Source organism: Pristis pectinata, chromosome 3, assembly GCF_009764475.1.
Source record: "Pristis pectinata isolate sPriPec2 chromosome 3, sPriPec2.1.pri, whole genome shotgun sequence".
Classification (NCBI taxonomy): Eukaryota; Metazoa; Chordata; class Chondrichthyes; order Rhinopristiformes; family Pristidae; genus Pristis; species Pristis pectinata.
The window spans coordinates 89,331,433-89,352,982 of record NC_067407.1 but is presented as its reverse complement, the minus strand read 5'-3'; the positions used below and the strand labels follow the sequence as shown (position 1 = coordinate 89,352,982).

Sequence of the window (21,550 nt, the reverse complement as noted above, 5' to 3'; positions counted from 1 at the left end):
AATAAAATTATGGTGTATTAATATTCCTTTTCAGTATTGGGACAAATGCATTAAAGCAACGTGGAATAAACATCGCTCATTGGGCAACTGTTTTATTATTCTCTCATGGGATGTATGTGTTGCTGATGAGCAAAGCGCCCACTGCCCAATCTGATTGCATTTGTGAATGTAGGGGTGAGCCACGTTCCACTTACTGAATGCACACCCACAGTGCTGTTAGGTAGGAAGTTTTAAGATGGTGAGCCAGCAATGCCAGGAGATTGGTGATATGACATATATTTCTAAGTCAGTATGGTTTCTGACTCACTGGGTTTTCAGGAATAAATATTTTAGTGATACGAATTGATCCTTGCATGGTGCTTCCTAGCCCATATTCTTGTTTTTCCTTGAAGTGGTTTCTTTTGGATTTGGAAGATACAGTTTAGAGAGAGATTTAATCTGCTTTATAGAAATTGCCTTATTTTTGTGTTGAGAGAAAATCCAAATTATATTGTGTGTGTATTCATGAAATCAAAATGCTGACATCTCAAATTCTACTTGCATTGTTGGGAATGTGAGTAGTTGTGCTAGAGAGAAATGGTGAAGAAATGAAGTCCGAGAACCAGGGGTGTGGATAGTGGGGTTAAGGGAAGAACCTTATAAATGAAGGGGTTTCACATATTTCATATTTTCTATCAACATATAAGGAAATCATTCAACCCATCAAATGTGTTGGTTTAAAAGGAATCTCATTCCCATATTTAGTTGCATATAACCTATACTCTCACTTGTGCTTATTAACAAAAACCTGATTACCCCATTAGCCACTTACACTAAGGGTAATTTATGGTAACCATTTTATTGACCAACCAGCTCATTTTAAATGTGTTGAAGGAAACTGGAGGACCCAGGGAAACCTACGTGGTCACAGAGAATGCACAAACTCCACACAGACAGCACCAGAGTCGGGATCGAACCTAAGTTGCTAGAGATGTGAAGCAGTTATACTAGCTGTAGCTTCATTGTGCCGCCCACAGGGAAGGGAGTTGTGAAAAATCAAAAGGGAGGGTGTGAAGTAAGGAAGGAGGCAGTGTATGTAAGAGAGAGAAGGCGAGCACAAATGCCTTCATGGCATGTGGCATAATATGCACTAATAGAATAGTAAGCAATGTTTAATATAGTAATTAATGTGGCACTTACATTGAGTTTTTTTGCCAAGGTGATGTCTGTTTGAAATAGTGAGATCACTGTAATAGAATAAGGTCTGAATGCTAGTTTTACATCGCTGCAAAAGTGTTAATATTAAGTGATATATTTATAAAGAAATTAGACCATTTTTGGTGCAATTCTCTTTCTGTTGAAGTTTAAAAAAGACAAGTTTCCAACACTTGCCTGCATTTTGTTTTTAGGCAGCTGTATATGGCTGCGGTTGCTGGGCAGAAAATACAGGTGGCCATAATGTGTATTCTACAGCTGTGAGTACATCAGGTATTAACTACATATGCAAATATTTTTCCATGCTGTTTATTTTAAAAAAAACTGCTTCATTGACATAATTGATAGAACATTGTATGTGTGTGTTTTTAATCTCTTTGCACCCACTGCTTAAATCAAAAAAACCTTATTCTTTCATATTGCCTTTACCATCGTGAGGATATTTCACAGTTTAGAAGCTGGACCTGTGCAGGGCTAGTTGGAGCTGTTAGAGGAGGTAGACAAAGAGCCAGTAAAAGGAAAATTATAAGGAGGCTATTGAAAGCAGGTTGTAAAGAAGCAGTGGGTCTGTTTAGGAAATATTCCTGCATCTAAACATGAGGCGATTACATGCTTTCTAAATTATGCAAAGGATGGGGAAGGGGCTTGCACAATAGATTAGAATTGGAGTGAGTTGGGGTGTTTGGGAGGGGTATCCTAGGAAGTTATATCATCAATTAATAAACAAGAGCAAAACTTTTACATACTGATAGTGGCAGCCTGCAAGGCCAGGGATGATCACGAAATAGTGTTTAATACATGATAGAATACAAGCAGTGGATTATTTGATAAAATAGACCTTGTGCAGTTAATGAAAAACACAAGCCATGAGGTCATGGAGGAGTAGCTGAGGGTTTTGGCCAGTGAAAATACAGTTGTGACTGAGCTGAGCCACATTAGAAATTTGCAGTGTTTTTGAGTACACTAAAACCCTGAGGAGCCTGCCCATGTTTACCATCCTCAGCAAGATAAGATCATTTTAACTGTTCCTTTGCCTGAATGTGTAAACATGTATGTCTTTTATCCTGGAACACTAATGTAGTTTCCTTCTTTTAACGCAGTCTTCTTTAAGTCTGGAAAATAACACCAACCATTTTCTTTGGGCTTACTTTTTGACTGGCTGTTATTTCTGTAATTGATGATACTTCTCCGATTGGGAGGTGGCTGGACAAGTGGAGTTGCTTGCTGAAATGCCAACCTTTTGACTGTCCACCTACCAGCTTGTCCCTCATTCGTCTGCCACACTGTTGAGAGCAAAGAATCTTCTGGCCTATGTGCTGGTGGCGAACAGCTACCGGTAGCAATCCAGGCTCTATGCAAAAAGTTTTGCCACTCCTGGAACCTTGAATGGCGGGAAGCCATGTCTGAATGAGACTCTGGCAAGCAACTGGTTTCTGGTTCAATCTGCGACTCAGGATCGAGGGTGGTTCTGCATTCAATTTCAGTATTTTACCTCATGATTCCTGTGATGGAATTCAAGAGAATCCAGCATTCATTCACCAATGGGATTCTAGGTACCACAGGCAGGAGGCAAAAAGGCAAGAGTTGGGTGCGCTCAGCAATATTTAAAAAATCCTCTTCCTCTACTCCCCTCTCCTTGCCCATGTGCCCTCCTTGTGCAGGCTGTCCAAACCAGAAACAACCAAAAAGGAAAGTTGAGGCTGCTTTTTTGCCACCCAGACATCATCTGTGATTTGCAGATTTCAAATTGCTGAATACTTATACAGCATACAATTAATTTCTCACCTTAAAACTGCCATCATACTGTAAATCCAGCCGTTTTGTATTAATGGCCTGTAATCGCCTACTCCCATTCTTGTCTACTCCACTAAATATCAAGTAGCAATTTATCATCTCACCACAACAATTGGCAGGAGCACCAGAGTAAGTGATACCATGAAATGTCAGGACTGGATTGGGTTAATGTAGTGTGGCACTGGCCAAAATTATTAAGGTCACTTTGATAGATGCAGGCCATTAATTATCAATAATAAGCTGTCACTGCTACTTTAAACGTGGCTTGTCTTGTACTAATAAAATAATTTTGGAAAGTTATCTTGAATTTATTGTGATAATGGGCAGAAAAGGTATGAAATGCTCGTGGATGTTTAACAGTGCAACTTTTCTTCTATCGCTCTTAGTAACATGCAATAAATGCCTCCATTATATTCTAAAGCATATTTTAAGGTGCTACCTTCTTGTTGCTTCTTAGATTATCGTTGGGATCCATTTTATAAAATAGCATCATTTGTTGGGATTAATTGTGTTCACTTTCAAAGTTATAAAAAAAAGACTTTGAATATCACTGCATATTTTCCAGAAATTGAATTAACAAAAATGAATGAGTCAGCAGACCTAGCACACGTTTTTAGATTACTCCTTGACTTGAAAATTAAGATTTATTCCATGGGGGTTTTAATTCTGAGATCATAATTGTGCAAAATGGCCAGACACATGACTCCCGAGGATGGAAATAAGACCAGTGAAGCGCAGGATTTGCTGATTGAAAGGACTGAAACTCTAAGGAGTTTGGCAGGATTAGCGGGTCTTTGTTGCCAAGTAAGAAGATGGTAAACAATGGGTTGGGCATTCCAACTCACCATTACCAGTCAAAGTCTCCAGATACACCATTTTAAGCAAACCAGCTATTTTTTTGGAAAGTTACACGAAATCACCTGTCACACAAAATCGTTTCTCACTGGAGTCGACTGATGTTCATGATATTTGGTAAAGTTCTAAAGGCACTGATTGAAAAATATCTGAACAGGTACCTCTCCAAACCGTTAGTTAGATTGCTAATAAAGGATAAAGAATCTTGCAAGGAACAATAATGATTTAGAGACCATTTTCACTGTTGATATTTCTTGATTTGAAATAGATCCAAATCAATAGTTTTATTGATAGCATTTTGCAATAAAGCTTTCCCTTCAATTCCCCTCACAAATAAGCATACCTTGCAGCTGAGGGACTCAAGATCATTGAAGTTTATCTGATTTTATTGTCTGAATCTTTGGAATAAAGTGTCTCTCTGATAAGATTTGTTTTCCAGCCCCCACCCCCCGCCAATATAAACAATCCTGGTGCTTGCTCTTTCTCTAGCCCTTTTGCTCATTTAGCAACTCAGTTCCTTTCTTTTTACTCAATTCAAGTCCTTCTTGCATCATTGCTACATATTGTACACAAATTTAAAGTGTATGGAAGACCTGTCACCTGTATGTGGAAAGAGTTTCAGGTTGAAAACCCATCATCTAAACTGGGAAAGTGGGAAAACAAGTTCATTTTGGTTAAAGAGATTGTGAAGGGGGTGTGGGCAGAAAAGGGGAATATCTCTGATAGCATGAGGGCAGCATTTCTAAGGTAATTGCAATGCAGAGCCAAGTAGTTAATAAATTAATGAGTGCAGCTGGAAAGAGAGGGAGCGAGAAAGAGAGAGATTAATCTGTTAACCAGAGAATTCTGTAGCACTTTCTCAACCCTGGCCTCATCCTATCAAACTTATTCCCTTTAGCCTATCCATCCTTCCACCACCATCTCTTCAACTTAAAATTAACTTATTTCTCACGCTTCCAGTTCTGATGAAGTGTCTGACTTAACTCTGCTTCTCTTCCCACAGATCTTGCCTGACCTGTTGGGTATTTGTAATGTTTAGTATTTTTATTTCAGATTTCCAACTTTTGTACTCCTTTTGTTATTGCATTTACAGCATTTTGGTCCATCTGATAGATTTTCCTGTCCTTTCTCTTTCTTTTGAAGACCAGCTCCAACTGCAAAATCCTATCACCTGCGTTATTTACCGACAGCTCTAGGCCTGTCTTCTTTAATGCTTTCATAAACACGTGACTGATTACATAATTGTCTCTTTCCTTCCTTTCTCTAAGAATTTTTAGGGGGTAAAAGTGTTTAGCTCCTCCCCCATCTGAAGTTTGTCAGTTTCCCCTATACTAAGAATAGAGGGTACTATTTTGATGGACTGGAGGGATACTAACTTGACTGTTGGAAAAAGTAGTTGCTAAAAAAAAATTCTTAGAGGCACTCTGATCAGCTGGAAAATGTGTGGTGTCCATTTATCAGCTCCAGTTATCAGGTCTCTGGCACTGGGACTGGTACTGCTGCTCAGAAGGGAAGGGTGGGAAAGAGACATGCGGTAGTGATAGGGGACTCGATAGTCAGGGAAACAGACAGGAGGTTCTGTGGCAGTGAGCATGAATCCCGGATGGTATGTTGCCTCCCAGGTGCCAGGGTCCGGGATGTCACTGATCGGGTCCACAGAATTCTTGAGTGGGAGGGAGAGCAGCCAGAGGTTGTGGTCCATATTGGCACCAATGACATAGGTAGGAAGGGGGATGAGGTCCTGAAGAGTGAGTTCAGGGAGCTAGGCAGAAAATTGAGGAACAGGACCTCAAGGGTAGCAATCTCGGGATTGCTGCCAGTGCCACGTGATAGTGAAGGTAGGAATAGGAGGAGGTGGCAGATAAATGTGTGGCTGAGAAGTTGGTGCAGGAGGGAGGGTTTTAGATTTCTGGATCATTGGGATCTCTTCTCGGGAAGGTGGGACCTGTACAGAGAGGACGGGTTACACCCGAACCAGAAGGGGGCCAATATCCTTGCGGGGAGATTTGCTAGGGTGGTACAGGAGGGTTTAAACTAGTTTGTGAGGGGGAAGGGAACCGGAGGAGTAGGTCAGAGGAAGAAGGGAATGGGGAAAAGTTAGATCAAACAGGCAGAGAGGCTTTGGGGAAGGAGAAGCAGAATACAGGCTGTAAAAGTAGTAAGATAGATGGACTGAAGTGTGTTTACTTAAATGCAAGAAGTGTCAGGAATAAGGGAGATGAACTGAGGGCTTGGATAAGTATGGGGGACTATGATATCGTGGCTATTACTGAGACGTGGCTGACGTCAGGAGAGGAGTGGATATTGAATATTCCTGGTTTTCGGTGTTTTAAGAGGGATAGGGAAGGGGGGAGAAGAGGGGGAGGGGTGGCGATACTGGTCAGGGACGCTGTTACGGCTGTGGAAAAGATGGATGTTGTAGAAGGATCATCTCTAGAGTCCGTATGGGTGGAGTTAAGGAACAAGAAAGGAGCAGTTACTCTATTAGGAGTATTCTATAGGCCCCCCGGTAGCAGTAGAGATATAGAGGAGCAGATTGGCAGGCAGTGTTTGGAGAGAAGCAGAAATAACAGGGTTATTATAATGGGAGACTTCAACTTCCCAAATATAGACTGGAACCTGCTTAGTGCCAAAGGTTTAGATGGGACAGAATTTGTTAAGTGTGTCCAGGAGGGATTCCTGACGCAGTATGTTGACAGGCCGACTAGAGGGAATGCCATGTTAGATCTAGTTTTAGGAAATGAACCGGGACAGGTGAAGGACCTATTGGTGGGTGAGCATTTGGAGGACAGTGACCATTGCTCCATAACCTTTAAAATTGTCATGGACAGGGACAGGTGCAGAGAGGACAAGAGGTTTTTCAATTGGGGAAGGGCTAACTACGAGGCTATAAGGAGAGAACTTGGGAGTGTAAATTGGGATGTCCTTTTTGAAGGAAAATGTACCATGGGGATGTGGTCGATATTCAGGGATCTTATGCAGGATGTTAGAGATAAATATGTCCCGGTGAGGCAGAGAAGGAATGGCAGGGTGAAGGAACCGTGAGTGACGAGAGAGGTGGAACGACTTGTTAGGGAGAAGAAGGTAACATACGTGAGGTATAAGCAGCAAGGTTCAGACAGGGCCCGTGAGGAATATAGGGTAGCGAGGAAGGAACTTAAGAAAGGGCTGAGGAGAGCTAGAAGGGGACATGAAAAGGCTTTGGCTAGTAGGGTTAAGGAAAATCCCAAGGCCTTTTTCAAGTATGTGAAGGGTAGGAGGATGGCTAGGGTGAAGGTAGGTCCGATTAAGGACAAAGGTGGGAGAATTTGCCTGGAGGCGGCAGAAGTGGGAGAAGTTCTGAATGAGTACTTCTCTTTGGTATTCACCAGGGAGAGGGGTCTTGATGATGCGGAAGGGAGTGCTGGTAGGGGTAATGTTCTCGAGGTTGTTGATATCAAGAGAGAGGATGTGTTGAAGTTGTTAAATAATATTAAGACAGATAAATCTCCGGGGCCTGACGGGATTTTCCCCAGGCTGCTTCGAGAGGCTAGGGAGGAGATTGCTGAACCGCTGGTAAGGATCTTTGAGTCCTCGTTGTCTACGGGGGTGGTGCCGGAGGATTGGAGGGTTGCGAATGTGGTCCCCTTGTTCAAAAAAGGTAATAGGGATAGGCCAGGGAATCATAGACCGGTGAGTCTCACGTCTGTGGTGGGTAAGCTGTTAGAAAGGATTCTAAGGGATAGGATTTATGAACACCTTGAGAATCATGGACTGATTAGGGACAGCCAGCATGGCTTTGTGAAGGGAAGATCTTGCCTCACAAGCCTGATAGAGTTCTTTGAGGAGGTGACCAGGAAGATTGATGAGGGCAGTGTGGTGGATGTGGTTTACATGGATTTTAGTAAGGCGTTTGATAAGGTTCCTCATGGTAGGCTTCTTCAGAAGGTCAGAGGCCGAGGGATCCAAGGAAGCTTGGCTGTGTGGATTAGGAATTGGCTTGCATGTAGAAAGCAGAGGGTTGTGGTGGAGGGAGTGCCCTCGGATTGGAAGGCAGTGACTAGTGGTGTCCCGCAGGGATCGGTTCTGGGACCTCTACTTTTTGTGATATTTATAGATGACTTAGGTGAGGGGGTGGAGGGCTGGGTTAGTAAGTTTGCGGACGACACTAAGATAGGCGGTGCTGTGGATAGTGTGGAGGGCTGTCGGAGCTTACAGAGGGATATTGATTGGATGCAGAGCTGGGCTGACAAGTGGCAGATGGAGTTCAATCTGGAGAAGTGTGAGGTGGTACACTTTGGAAGGACAAACTCCAGGGCAGAGTACAGGGTAAACGGCAAGGTACTTGGCAGTGTGGAGGAGCAGAGGGATCTGGGGGTTCATATTCACAGTTTGTTGAAAGTTGCCTCACAGGTGGAAAGAGCAGTTAAGAAGGCCAATGGGATGTTGGTTTTCATAAGTCGCGGGATTGAGTTTAAGAGCCGCGAGGTTATGATGCAGCTTTACAAAACTCTAGTTAGGCCACACTTAGAGTACTGTGTTCAGTTCTGGTCGCCTCATTATAGGAAGGATGTGGAGGCGTTGGAGAGGGTGCAGAGGAGATTTACCAGGATGCTGCCTGGATTGGAGAGTATTGAATATGAGGAGAGGCTTAAGGTGCTAGGGCTTTATTCACTGGAAAGGAGGAGGATGAGAGGAGACATGATAGAGGTATATAAAATATTGAGAGGAATAGATAGAGTAGACAGTCAGCGCCTCCTTCCCAGGGCACCAATGCTCAAGACGAGAGGTCATGGCTTTAAGGTTATGGGTGGGAGGTTCAGGGGAGATGTCAGAGGGAGGTTTTTCACCCAAAGAGTGGTTGGTGCATGGAATGCACTGCCTGGGGTGGTGGTGGAGGCAGATACATTGAACAGGTTCAAGAGCTTGTTGGATAGGCATATGGAGGAACGTGAGATAGAGGGATATGCGGGAGGAAGGGGTTAGGTAGTGTGAGGGTGGTCTGATGGACGGCACGACACGGTGGGCCGAAGGGCCTGTTTTGTGCTGTATGGTTCTATGGTCCTAACATCCTTGTGAAAATGTAGTCCTGTGCTCTGTGTGAATGGATCTTGGAAAGGATGAGTCGCCTTTATGAAGGCAGAAGGTTCTGCTTTGTAATCAGTTAAGAGTTGAACTTCCTGGGCATTACTGATGGGACTATTGGTCTTTATCTTTGTTAATAATCTGTATATAGCCTTTATACAAATGTTTGTGAAAGTGCCAAGGCCTTGCAATGAGAATAATAATGATTATAATCAGATTTGGACATGTTGAAAAATAGTCCCATGTCTTGCAGAGATCTTTTAGTGTTATGCATTTGGTTGGATAATATGTAGGAATTTGGTTCAAAATTAAGGACATTTTACTACCATGATAACATTATCATAATGGCTCATGATTTGTATAGTTTACCTATAACAACAGCAGATAGCATATTAGCATTAATAAAATAAACCAAATTTGTCCCTTTTTACACCTTAAATAGGCCATTGCCATGTCCAGAATAGTAGAATGATATACAGTGGCTTGCAAAAGTTTGGGCACCCCTGGTCAAGATTTCTGTTACTGTGAATAGCTAAGCGAGTAAAAGATGACCTGATTTCCAAAAGGCATAAAGTTAAAGATGACACTGTAGCGGTTGCTACCGCAGAATAAAACAAGACTCACTCGGAGGATTGCCAAACAGAACTGGTTTATTTTCCCGCCTTGCGCGGGCCCTTTAAGGGAGAAAACTCCCGCCCAAAAAACTGGCAATGACGTAAGTCCTACGTCATCAGGACTTTCCCGCGCGCGGGTTCTCCCCGTCGCTCAGAAAGACGAGGCCCGCCGTCATCTTGGGCCTCGTCGCTCCGACACCGCGCGACCCGACTGCCGAGCCGGTTCGCCCGACTAGACGGTGAGTCGCCACAACACATTTCTTTAATATTTTAAGCAAGATTACTTTTTTATTTCCATCTTTTACAGTTTCAAAATAACAAAAAAGGAAAAGGGGCCAAAGCAAAAGTTTGGGCACCCTGCATGGTCAGTACTTAGTAACACCCCCGTTAGCAGGTATCACAGCTTGTAAACGCTTTCTGTAGCCAGCTAAGAGTCTTTCAACTCTTGTTTGGGGGAGTTTCGCCCATTCTTCCTTGCAAAAGGCTTCTAGTTCTGTGAGATTCTTGGGCTGTCTTGTATGCACTGCTCTTTTGAGGTCTAGCCACAGATTTTCAATGATGTTTAGGTCAGGGGACTGTGAGGGCCATGGCAAAACCTGCAGCTTGTGCCTCTTGAGGTAGTCCATTGTGGATTTTGAGGAGTGTTTAGGATCATTATCCTGTTGTAGAAGCCACCTTCTTTTCATCTTCAGCTTTTTTTTACAGACGGTGTGATGTTTGCTTCCAGAATTTACTGGTATTTAATTGAATTCATTCTTCCCTCTACCAGTGAAATGTTCCCTGTGCCTCTGGCTGCAAAACAAGCCCACCTCTGTGCTTAACAGTTGGAGAGGTGTTCTTTTCATGAAATTCTGCACCCTTTTTTCTCCAAACCTTCCTGCGTCCTCACCGCAAAATTCAGCGTCAGAAGTTTGCAAAGGAACATCTGAACAAGCCTGATGCATTTTGGAAACAAGTCCTGTGGACTGATGAAGTTAAAATAGAACTTTTTGGCCGCAATGAGCAAAGGTGACCAGGTGCTGATAAATGGAATTGGTATAGTTGGGCAATTGCTGTCCTGCAAGGATATGGTGGGCTGAAGGGTCTGTTTGTGTGCTGTATGACTCTATGATTCCAAATTTAACATGCAGGTATTGCAAGCAGTTAGGAAGGTAAATGGTATGTTGGCCTTTATTGCAAACGGGTTGGTGTATAAGAGTAACAAAGTCTTGCTGCAGTTGTGCAGGGCTTTGGTAAGGCTTTTTCTGGATTACTGTGTGAAATTTTAATCTTCATACCTAAAGATGAATACTCTTGCTTAGGAAGCATTGCTAACTAGGTTCAGTAGATTGAATCATTGGAACAGGATGGGGCAAGTTGTCAACTTTAGAAGAATGAAAAGTGATCACTTGGAACCAAGAGAAAAGAAACTTGATAAGGTGGATGTAGCGAAACTGTTTTTATTGCCTGGTGAATAAAGCTGCAGAGCCTAGTTTTGAGATGAAGGGTTGGCTGTTTAGGACTAAAAGTAGGAAGTTTTTGAATTTTCCACTATAGTCATTGAGTATAATCATGTGGTAGGCACATTTCTTGACTTTTACGGAAATCAAGTGATATGAGGATAGGATGGGAAAACAGGCTTGAGGTAAAGTATCAGTCATGAATGGTAAAATGTGCTAAGTCTACTTTTGTCTCAAATGTTCTTTTTCTTAAATTATTACAGAACTCTAGAGAGGGTATTTTTAAAAAAAATCTTTCCATTGATATTTAGTACACAAAACTCCTTCTACGATATGTTCAGTAGTGTGGTTCCCATTAAAAGTATTTTGTATCAAGTTGCTCTGAAAGGTAACCAAGGCTGCGTTTTAAACACTTAAATGTCACTGGCTGCAAAGTCTTATCATGTGGTGGACAGAACAGAAATGAATTTTATTTTTTTTGTCTCTTAACGGGAGGTTCTTTCATGTTTGGAAATTGAAAACGTGTGTATCTTAATGCAGCAAATATATGTGTGTTCTTTTACATGCACCTGTTTCTAATTTTCAAACATGAAAGACGTGTGCATCAAAAGGTCTTAAAAAAAATACCCCAATTTTCCTGTGATACACAATGAACATTAAGCTTATAAATGGTGGTGATTGTTCAAGCTATGGATCCCAAATTCATATTGTTATTTAAGACAAATGAACATGTGGGTGTCACTCTTAAGCATCATATTTGCCTTTTGTTGAGATTCTCATCCAAGAACCGTTCCTCAGATTGATTTTATTTTGAAGAATAATTCCATTGTGGTTTGAATACAGTTCTGACAGAAAACTAAAAGGGTAAACACTACAGTGACATTTTAAGATTGATTTTGTTTCAAATAAACATAGTTTCAAACAAAAAACACTGTAACATTAAATACATAATATAGAAGGGGTGTTACCATTGTTCAATAGTTTTAATCTGTCTATATTTAAATGACTGTCTTTCCACATCTGATCTCTTAATATGCCATTTTTTAAAAAATTTTCCCAATTTAGGTTGTGGTGAACATCTGGTACGAACCATGTTGGCCAGGGAATGTTCAGTGGCCCTACAGGCCGAAGATGCCCACCAAGCCTTGTTGGAGACTATGCAAAAGAAATTTGTTCGTAAGCTCTGTTTCCTCCTTCCTTCTAATGTAGAACTAGTCTAACAGAAAAGTCTTTTGATTGAACTATTTCCAGTAAAATTAGACTCAAGAGACAGACCTTGGAAAGATGAAGCTAGAGATAAATGAAAGCATGGCTTGGTCACAGTGGGGTTGAGGTAACAGGAAAGAAGGAAAGTAGTTGGAGCAAAAAAATGAAGAGATGTTTGGCAAGATGATTTTATCATAAGTTGAAATAAGTTCTTGCAGATCCATGATGGTCATTAGGAACCCATTTGATAGCACATGAAGGGGAGAAGCAAAAGATTTCTAACAATTCACAACTCTGCCTCAGCTCAACTGCTCCGAGGCCCTTCATCAATTTTTAACACATTCTTGGCTACAATGCTATGTAATTGAAAAGCAAAAAACTCCAAATGCTAGAAAACTAGAATAAAAACAGAAAACGCTGGAGATACTCAGCAGGTCAGGCAGCACCTGGGCAGTGAGAGAAAGACAGAGATCATTGATCTCTGTTAAAATGTTAACTCTGTTTCTCTCTACTGAAGTATATCAGGGAACATTCCAGTGTCTGTAGCAGAACTATATACAGTATTGAGGCAACTTGAAAAGCATTTTGCATTTTACATGAAATTTAATTGCAAAAAGGATTTACAAAGCATTATATCATCTGTGAAGCTATTCATCATCAGGAACAGATCTGGGTAATTGTATGGCACGGGAGTCCATGACATGGGTAACATTGAAGAATGCCTGGCATAACTTATAGCAATTTATCACGTTCTTCGACTCTGTGACTGAAGACAACTTTGAAGCCTTAAAAATTTCAAATAGAAAGCAACCAAATTGTTATGGTGCGCAAAGGATGAACAATGAAACGAACAAAGACTTGTGTGAAGAAGACATTGTATTATGAAAGAAATGAAACACTGATGAAGATTGTGAACCCCACTGAATAAAATCAGTATAGATTAGGGATAAAACTGGCAGATCAGTACATTCTTCAGAGAAGAAGAGTTCTATTACCCAACAATGGACTAAGAATTTTCCAAAAGAAGCTAAGGAAGGAGAAATCAAATTTCATGTACCAAAAACTATTGATGCATGTTAACAAATACATTATTTTTGATGTTTATTCTAACTCCATAGTATTACTTCACCTGGAAAGTATTTATTTACTTATAATATTCATTGTGTGTGCATTAAAACCTAAACATTTCCAAGGAGTAGCATTAATAACCTGAATTTATCTGTAATCTTAATGTTGCAATGAATTTAGACTAGTGATCTTCTATAGCATCCATCCTGTCTCCCTTTCCTAAAACCTTGTATGCTTCAATTAAAATGATTGAACATTCTTAACATGCAGAAAATATCTGGTTCACACAGATCAATGTGACTTTTAAAAGTGAAGGAATTTGAAACTTTAGGTGAAATCTCTCATGATTAGAAACTTTTTTTCTTGTTGCCTGACAATCCTAAATTTATTTTTGGCTATGATTGCAAAGGAAACATTTGAAATGTATCTTGAGAGAGGTGTAAAATCTTGGTAGTATATAACCTATATAAATTCAAGATGAGATCATATTTTTCCAAGTATTTTGGTATAATGTCATGCAATGAATTTTCAGAGAATTTGACAAGTTCTGCATTAGTTAAGATGACAAATCTTAATAAATGGATAGATAAATGATATGAAATTACATAGTGTTGGATTGTCAATGGTGTGAGATGAGGAGTTCAGCATAAACTAATTGAAAATTAATTTGTGTGGTCCGCAGTTGGAGTTGATGCCTGGTGCTAGGATTAAAATAATTCATTTTGTCTAGATTTTCAAGATTTTTAACCTCTTTATTGAACACAAATTGCGTAACCGTTAACATTTCTTTACAAAATCTTTTTCTTAATTTATCTGTTTTTTGGTATCTGGGCATTGGTGGCAAGTCCAGCATTAATTACACATCCTTTGTTGCCCTTGAGAGGGTGACAATGTGCCATCAATGTGAACATGAACATGATCTTTCTGGTAAAGGTGCTCCCACTGTCTTTTGTGCAAGGACTTCCAGGATTTAGACTTGGTGACGATGAAGGCAAAATATTTCCAAGTCAGGATGATGTGCGACTTGAAAGGAAACACAAAGGTGATAATGTTGCCATGTGCCTGAAGCTTTTGTCTTTGGTGGTGAGTATCACAGGTTTTAATAGTTGCTGTCAGAGTAGTCTAGGTGGGTAGCTCCAATATATTTTGTAAGTAGAACATGCAGCCTCTGTACCAGTGATGGAGGAATTGAATGTTTAGGGTAGTGGTTGGGGTACCAGGCAAGCAGACTGCTTTGTCCTAGATGGTGTTAAACTGCTTGAGAGTTGCTGGAGTTACAAGTGGAGAGTACTCCATCACACTTCTGCTTTGCACCTTGTAGCTGGTGGAAAGACTTTTAGGGTATCAAGAGGTGAGTTGCTTGTTTAAAAATGCCCAGTCTCTGGCCCGTTCTTATAACTAGTGTATTTACACAATGGGTCGAGTGTCTGGTATTGCAACTGAGTATCAAAGATAGGTAATTAGACTATTTTGTTAGAGATGGCCATTGTCTGCAACTTTTGTGGTGCAAATGTTATTTGCCACTTATCAGTCCAACTTGAATGTTGTGTAGCATTTGTTGCATTCAAGCTTGTTTTTTTTTGTTGAGGAGCTGTGAATGAAATTGAACAGCAGCAAACATCCCCACTTCTAACCTGAAGATAGAAGGAAGGTTATTAATAAAGAGCTGAAGATGGTTGGTAACTCCTGCAGTGATGTCTTGGGTCTGGGATAATTGACCACCAGCAATGATAACCGTCATCCTTTGTTCAAAGTATGACTCAATCCACTGGAGTGTTTTGTCCTGGATGCCCATTAACTTCGGTTTTACCATATTTCCTTGTTACCACACCCATTCAAGGCAGTTATTCTTGCCTATCACCAGAATTCAGCTATTAGGACCAATGTTGTCTGATGAGGTCTGGAGTTCTAGCGAAACCCACATGGGCAGCATTAAGTGTGATTTGTTTTTTTTTTGAACAAGACGTGCTTAAATATATTTCCACATTGTTGGACATGCGTTAGTGTTGTAACTTTACAGGAACAGCATGGTTAGAGGTGCAGTTCTAGAGTACAGGTCTTTAGTATTATGGGGATAAGCTGTAAACACCCCAACCTAGAATGTTCTGTGTGCTTGCGACTTTCTGTGCTCCTTCCAACTGTTCAATGTATAGGAGCATTGATTCAGTACGTGGAAATTAGGAGAAGGTTTCCTCACCCATGTCGAACAATGTCATGAAACCTCATTTGGTGGTGTCCTCCCAAGGTTACTCCCCTTTTGCTGGGTTTATCATTGTGCCACACTGTGTCTGGTGGATCTATCGTGCAGGTGGGCAGGACATTTCCAAGGTTTATGAGGAGGAGTTGGTCACATAGTATAAAATGAATGATTGACATAATCATATGCAGAGACTGTTACTTGACTAGTCATGGTCAGTGAGACAGATCAACTAATTTAGATACCAGTCGCCAGATGTTTGTGAGGAGCAAGCTGCAAGGGTGACTAAGCTTGGGAATGACTTTGCTGTGTCCACATTCTTTGTCTAGGTCGACGAAGAGAGGACTGAGTGGCTTGCTTAGCCATTTCAAAGGGTGTTTTAAGAGTCAACTACATTGGTGAGTCGAATGATACCTATAGGCCAGACCAGGTTAAAATGGAGTATCACCCCTGAAAGTCATTAGTGAATGGGGTTTCATTTTAATGTGGTAGTCTTGTCATCATCATCAATAACTTTTCAGTTTGTTAGCTGAATTTAAATGCCACAGCTGAGTAGTTTTGAACTTGGGTTTCTAGATTAACTCCTGCACTATCACTGTATCCTGAAAACCAGATTAATTGTTCATTATGTTAAATGGTTCAAATTCCAGCCACTGACATTATTTACATTAAAATTCACAAGTGAGCAGAGAAGTGGAGTGGAAGTTTTATTTGGTGAAAGTGAGCAATAGATACAGTATAAGTACTAGGGAAGACCATTGATCAGGGTTCAGGAGGCAACTGACATATTTCTAGACAAACAAAACATAAAAACTTTAAGAGGCCAGTGTTTGTAAGCTGTTGAAAAAGTATTAAACTTGATGAGGAGGCCTATTATAATATCCGATTTGCTATTCTCTATGTATCATCAAGATGGAGATTATTCAGATTATTTGACTACAGATGCTACAATAGCAAAGTTTCATTCTGGTTTCACTTATTGGCCGTGTATATTTCTTTTCTGCAAATGTTATTGGTTAGCTAATAGCAAAATTATTTGGTCTCATTGCCCAGCAGCCTTCCCCAGAACAGCAAGGTTAATTGTTAAAGGTTTCATCAGGAATAGATTTGGCCAATGCCACATAAGTGAAAAAAATGTTGTTTGTGATGGTACTATCTAGCCTGAAGTTTATACCAGGGTTGATGTTCAGCTTTGTACACTTTCTAAAAAGTAGTATTGTGTTTATAGCTAAAGACTGATGTCAGTGGATTTCATCTTCCAAACACTTACAGAAATTTCTGGTCATTTAGTATGGAATGTCAAACAAACAGTTTGACAATTTAGAGCTAATGGAGAGTGAAAGAAGGGTGGTGGAGAAGTAAAGGTGGATGTTGTCATTTTGAAACTGATACAATTTCTTCAGATGTTGCTGCTGAGGTTGTTAAGGATGAATAGACTACTCTGGATCTGAAGTTATTAATTTTTCTGATGAGAACAACTTCAGTACTGTGACAGGGATGGAAACCTAACAAGTATCATTTGAACCAGGTGTTCTGGAAAAGATTTGTACAAATGTAAGAAGATACAACAGGTTTGAGGACTTTGGAGATAGTGTGGTAATTGTCACAAACCAGCAACAAAAGAAACACACTGAGCATGATTCAGTGTTAAAAACTATTTTATTAATCACTACTTATGATAATACGTAAAATAAAAGTAAAAATGTTAGTATGTTAGAATTCAAGAATGTTAAACCTCGAACGTTAACCCCAAACCTAAACTCTTCGTGTGTGTGTGTGTGACAAAGTCCAAAACTCCCAGTTCCGGAATGGTTCTTAAAGTTCAGTTCCGCAAGCCATAAGGTGAAACATGAGCAAGGGCTTCTTCAACAACCACCGTTGTCTGAAGATAAGATGTAGATGTAGAAAAACATAGAGAGAGTACATACGAAATCCAAATGTTCCATGATGGAACCCAAACGACACTTCAGTGTTTACTCGGTAGTGACTTCCTCACCCCGAAAAGCATCCGAACCGTGGTCGTCCACACACAAATACCTGTTTCCTTCTACAGGTCAGCAACAAAGTGAACTCCACCGGATTACTTCCAACTTCCATACATGGATTTCAGTGGCAAACACAGTTATTGTTTCTCATCCATCGATAGAGAAAACAAGCAGGCTGGTGTCTCTCTCCCTTCTCTCTCTCTCTCCTTCTTCTTCTTCTTACTTCTTCAACAACGTCATTACGTCCTTTATCTTCTATTGACGTAAGCACGCCCCACACACACATACACACACACTCTCTATCTTAAAGGGACTTTCACTGAGTCCATAACATAATTCACAAATTTAGAGTGGTCAAGGGTTGTATTTTTTAGGAAAATAGTGACATTAGGAGATTTGAAGGATCAGTATCTGAGGAGTGGGGATAATTTACAAAACTGTCTCCTTCCTTGTACTGAACCTTTCTCACCTGTTGGTAATGAGGGCAAAGGACAAAGTGGAGAGGTTTAAAAAAAGTGTATTAGAGACAAGCCAAAGATTATAGAACATAGAACTGTACAGCACAGTATGGGCCTTTTGGCCCATGATCTTGTGCAGTCCTATATAAACCTACTCCATCAATCCACCCCTCCCCTCCCACACAGCCCATAAACTTCCATTTTTCTTACATCCATGTGCCTGTCTGAGAGTCTTTTAAATGCCCCTATTGTATCAGCTTCTACCACCACCCCCGGAAGTGCGTTCCAGGCATCCATCACTGTGTGTGTGTGTGGGGGGGGGGGGGGGGGGGAATTACCTACCTCTGACATCTCCCTGAAACTTTCCTCCTCTCTCCTTAAACGGATGTCCTCTGGTGTTGGGGAAAAAGGCACTGGCTGTCCACTCTATCTATGTCCTTGATAACCTTATACACTTCTATGAAGTCACGTCTCATCCTCTGTCACTCCAAAGAGAAAACCCCTAGCTTTCTCAACCTTTCCTTGTAAGATATGTTCTCTAAGATTATATCTATTATCTTGAATTCCAGGATGATTCGAAAAATAGTGAGCAGTTTTAGCAGACAGCAGGGCCTAATTTTGCTTTTTGGTCCTGCCAGATGTGGCATTGATTAATTAAACCACTTATTCGTCATAAGTGCTCAAGTATGCATCCTTCAGATTTTTAGACTGGAAGTGTTGTCTGTATTGGAGAAGTTTTCAGGCTAAAAGAGAGAATAATGGCTTTAGTGAAGACTGGGGCATAAAATGGATATTGAAAGGAATGTGTCAGGAAGTTCAGTAGGTATAGAAATGCAGTAAGCAGCTGGCCAAAGTCTAGACTGTTGACAGATTTGAAAGTACAGATTTTGCTGAATTGGGACAGACTTGTTTGAAGGGAGTGTGTGTATGTGTGTGTTGGGGGGGGTGGTGGGGGGCAGGGGGCGGGTGTAGATTGAAGGGATTGTGGTTGCAAAACAATAAACTAAATCAGAGATGACCCTATTTCTAATTGAGATTGTGGAAGTAGCATGGCCATGTGAGGTGGCATAGTTATGGATATATCAGTAAATATAATATGGATAATTAACATTGGATATGTTACATTGGAAATAGTACCACCTGCTTTCTTCTGAAACCAGACCACTAAATTCAAGTTTGAAAGGCATCTTCTTTGGACAAATTTTGATTCCTTTTCTTTTTCTGCTTCACTTCAAAGGCATCCTTAGATGAAAAACACATTGTATTGTGGATAACTTGGTAAATTTGCAAATCATTAATAAAATAATTTTGTGTAATAATCCAGAGCATCAAACTGCTATTCCAATTCACCATAGAGGTTTATTAGATAAGAATAAAGATTCTATTTGGACAAAATTAAAATAGCAATTTAGTATCATGTTTGAATGCCTTTTCTCGCTGATAATTTGTATCTTGTACCCTTAAAGATGGAACTATTCAACATTGAAGAATAAATGTTGCATCTCTTGCATATGCATACATTTGCTATTCTGTGGAAATGTATTTATAATTGTACAGTACAGAGTGATAGGGTTTTAAATGGCATTTATAAGCATATATTTCAATACAATAAGGATGGAATGGCAGTAGAATCAGCACTTGTCCATTTTGAAAAATCTTAAATTTTCTTCACAGAAATATTTCAAATGTCCTACATTTCATAACTGCCTTTCTATGCATAAGATTTGTTTCATGGTCAAGATCTGAAGGCTTACATGCCAGTGGAAATATTTCATAAAATGCAGATGCATTTTTACTTGTCACTTTTTATAATTGGCTGGGGAGATCAAAGGTGCACAGTGTGTACAGCCACTTTTTACTGTCTTCCTGTAAAGAGATGCCATCCAGTAAATGAACAGGCTGTTAGCAGACCTGAAAGAATACTTGGCAGGACAGTAGATGTAGCCAGCAGGCGAGAAAGCAGCTTAGTTACATTTGTCCTGCGAGCAAATGATTGTAGCTCTTGCCGTCGGCAGCCAGCATCCTGTTTACAATTTAGATCTGAATCCCTGCGGGACTTACGGGCCCCTGGCCAAATTGGGAATGCCTGGCATAGTCATTCGGAGCTCTTTAAGCAGCAGGTGACAGACAAACTGATGGCAGATGTTTTTTCCTTGTGTAGCATAAAAGCAGTATGCAACAGAGATATTGCTAAATTTGGGCAAGTGGGGTGGAGGGTGCTGGTGGGGGGCACAGGGAAAGGGTGAGGGAGAGTGTAAATAGTTCTATTTAATAGGTTTAAGATTTGGTTGTTTGTGGGGGTGGGTGAAATGTTTTGAAATCTGATAGAAATGGTACTTTCCAAATCCAAGTTCATCGTATACTTAAAGGTACGTTTTCTTTTCAAAGTTCTTCTTAAAAATATTTCTAAATTTACCTCATTAAATACGATAAAGGCCTCCCAATGGTAAATTGCAGCAGTGGAGGCATACAAAAAAGTTTAGTTTGCTAAATTATGGCAGCTAACAGGATTATGTTTTTTAATTAATTAAAAAATAAAGTTAATAATCCAAGCTTGAATTTAATTACAGTAGAAATCATACAATTAGCTAAATGGTTACATATTATCATCTGTGGTGCAATACTTTTGTGCCAAACACTAACCTCTAAATCTGTTTTACTCTTTGCTAATCTTATTCATTTGTTTTCCTTTTTCTTTAAACCTTTTCCAGCCATAAACTCTTACCATCCCAAAGCAAGAAACTTTCGTATCATATACCATTTGTCTCATACTGGATGCAAAACCACTTCAACATTAAAATCAAAGACTATAATTTTGGAACAAATGTGAAAGCTAACTTAATGCATTTTTGGAGATTCATTTTATTTTTACTGGTGTTCTAGAACGATCAGAAATTAATCACAGATTTGTGTCCGCTCTGCTGCTTGGTTGTGTGTTTTGACTGGATAGCTGTTTATCGCGGGTGCGATGGACGAACGCCATTGTGAATTTGCTTGAGGGTAGTTATTGGTGCTGTTTAAAATCAGGCTTGTCTTAGGCAACTCAAGATCCTGAAACAAAATTAAAGGCACCATAAGTACCTAAAGCAAAAAGGAGGTAGCTCATTACATGTACTCATCATTCAAACTATTCACAACACTTTGAGTAGCACTGAGGAGGGTAGGTACGAGGGGGGCGGCAAGGAATTCAGTGATTCAGGGCAGGTGTTTCAGGTTTATCATGTTGCAGAAGCACATTTGAATTGTAACAAGAACAAACTTTTTCTGCAGGACAAGAATCCTTCCTTAATAAATAAAAAGCTGACTGAATATGACCAGTGTTTTTTTGTGTTTAACCAAACAGTATTCACTTGGCAGTATGCACTACTGCTCCCTCTTTTACTATGAGCCATTCCCCACCCCTACACCATATAATTCAGGGGGAAAAAAATGCATTTACTCTAGAACTTAAATATTTTCCTTTTCCCAGTTCCTCAATCCTACTTGTCACCACTTTCCAGCATTTGCTTTTGCACGTGAAGGTTGGAAGCTCTGTTATGTTAATACTTGGGATAGACTTTGATGGTGAACAAAGAGGAAATATTTATTGTGAATTATGAATTGAGCTTTAGTCGCAGGCAAAGGGGGAAAACAAAGGTTCTGTTTTGAGAAAAATTTTAAGAGGGTTGCATTGTTT

At 40.2% G+C, this 21,550-nt stretch overlaps 1 protein-coding gene across 2 annotated transcripts in view; it reads left to right on the top strand.

The window, feature by feature from the left end:
- tasp1 (taspase, threonine aspartase, 1) overlaps positions 1-21,550 on the top strand; it is a 95,663-nt gene that overhangs the window by 56,819 nt on the left and 17,294 nt on the right. Inside the window, exons 9-10 of one of the 2 annotated variants that reach the window (XM_052011059.1) lie at positions 1,389-1,467; positions 12,026-12,136. In XM_052011059.1, coding sequence (XP_051867019.1) covers positions 1,389-1,467; positions 12,026-12,136 — 190 coding nt within the window. The remainder of the gene's footprint in view (positions 1-1,388; positions 1,468-12,025; positions 12,137-21,550) is intronic. The other variant, XM_052011060.1, reaches the window with a different exon arrangement.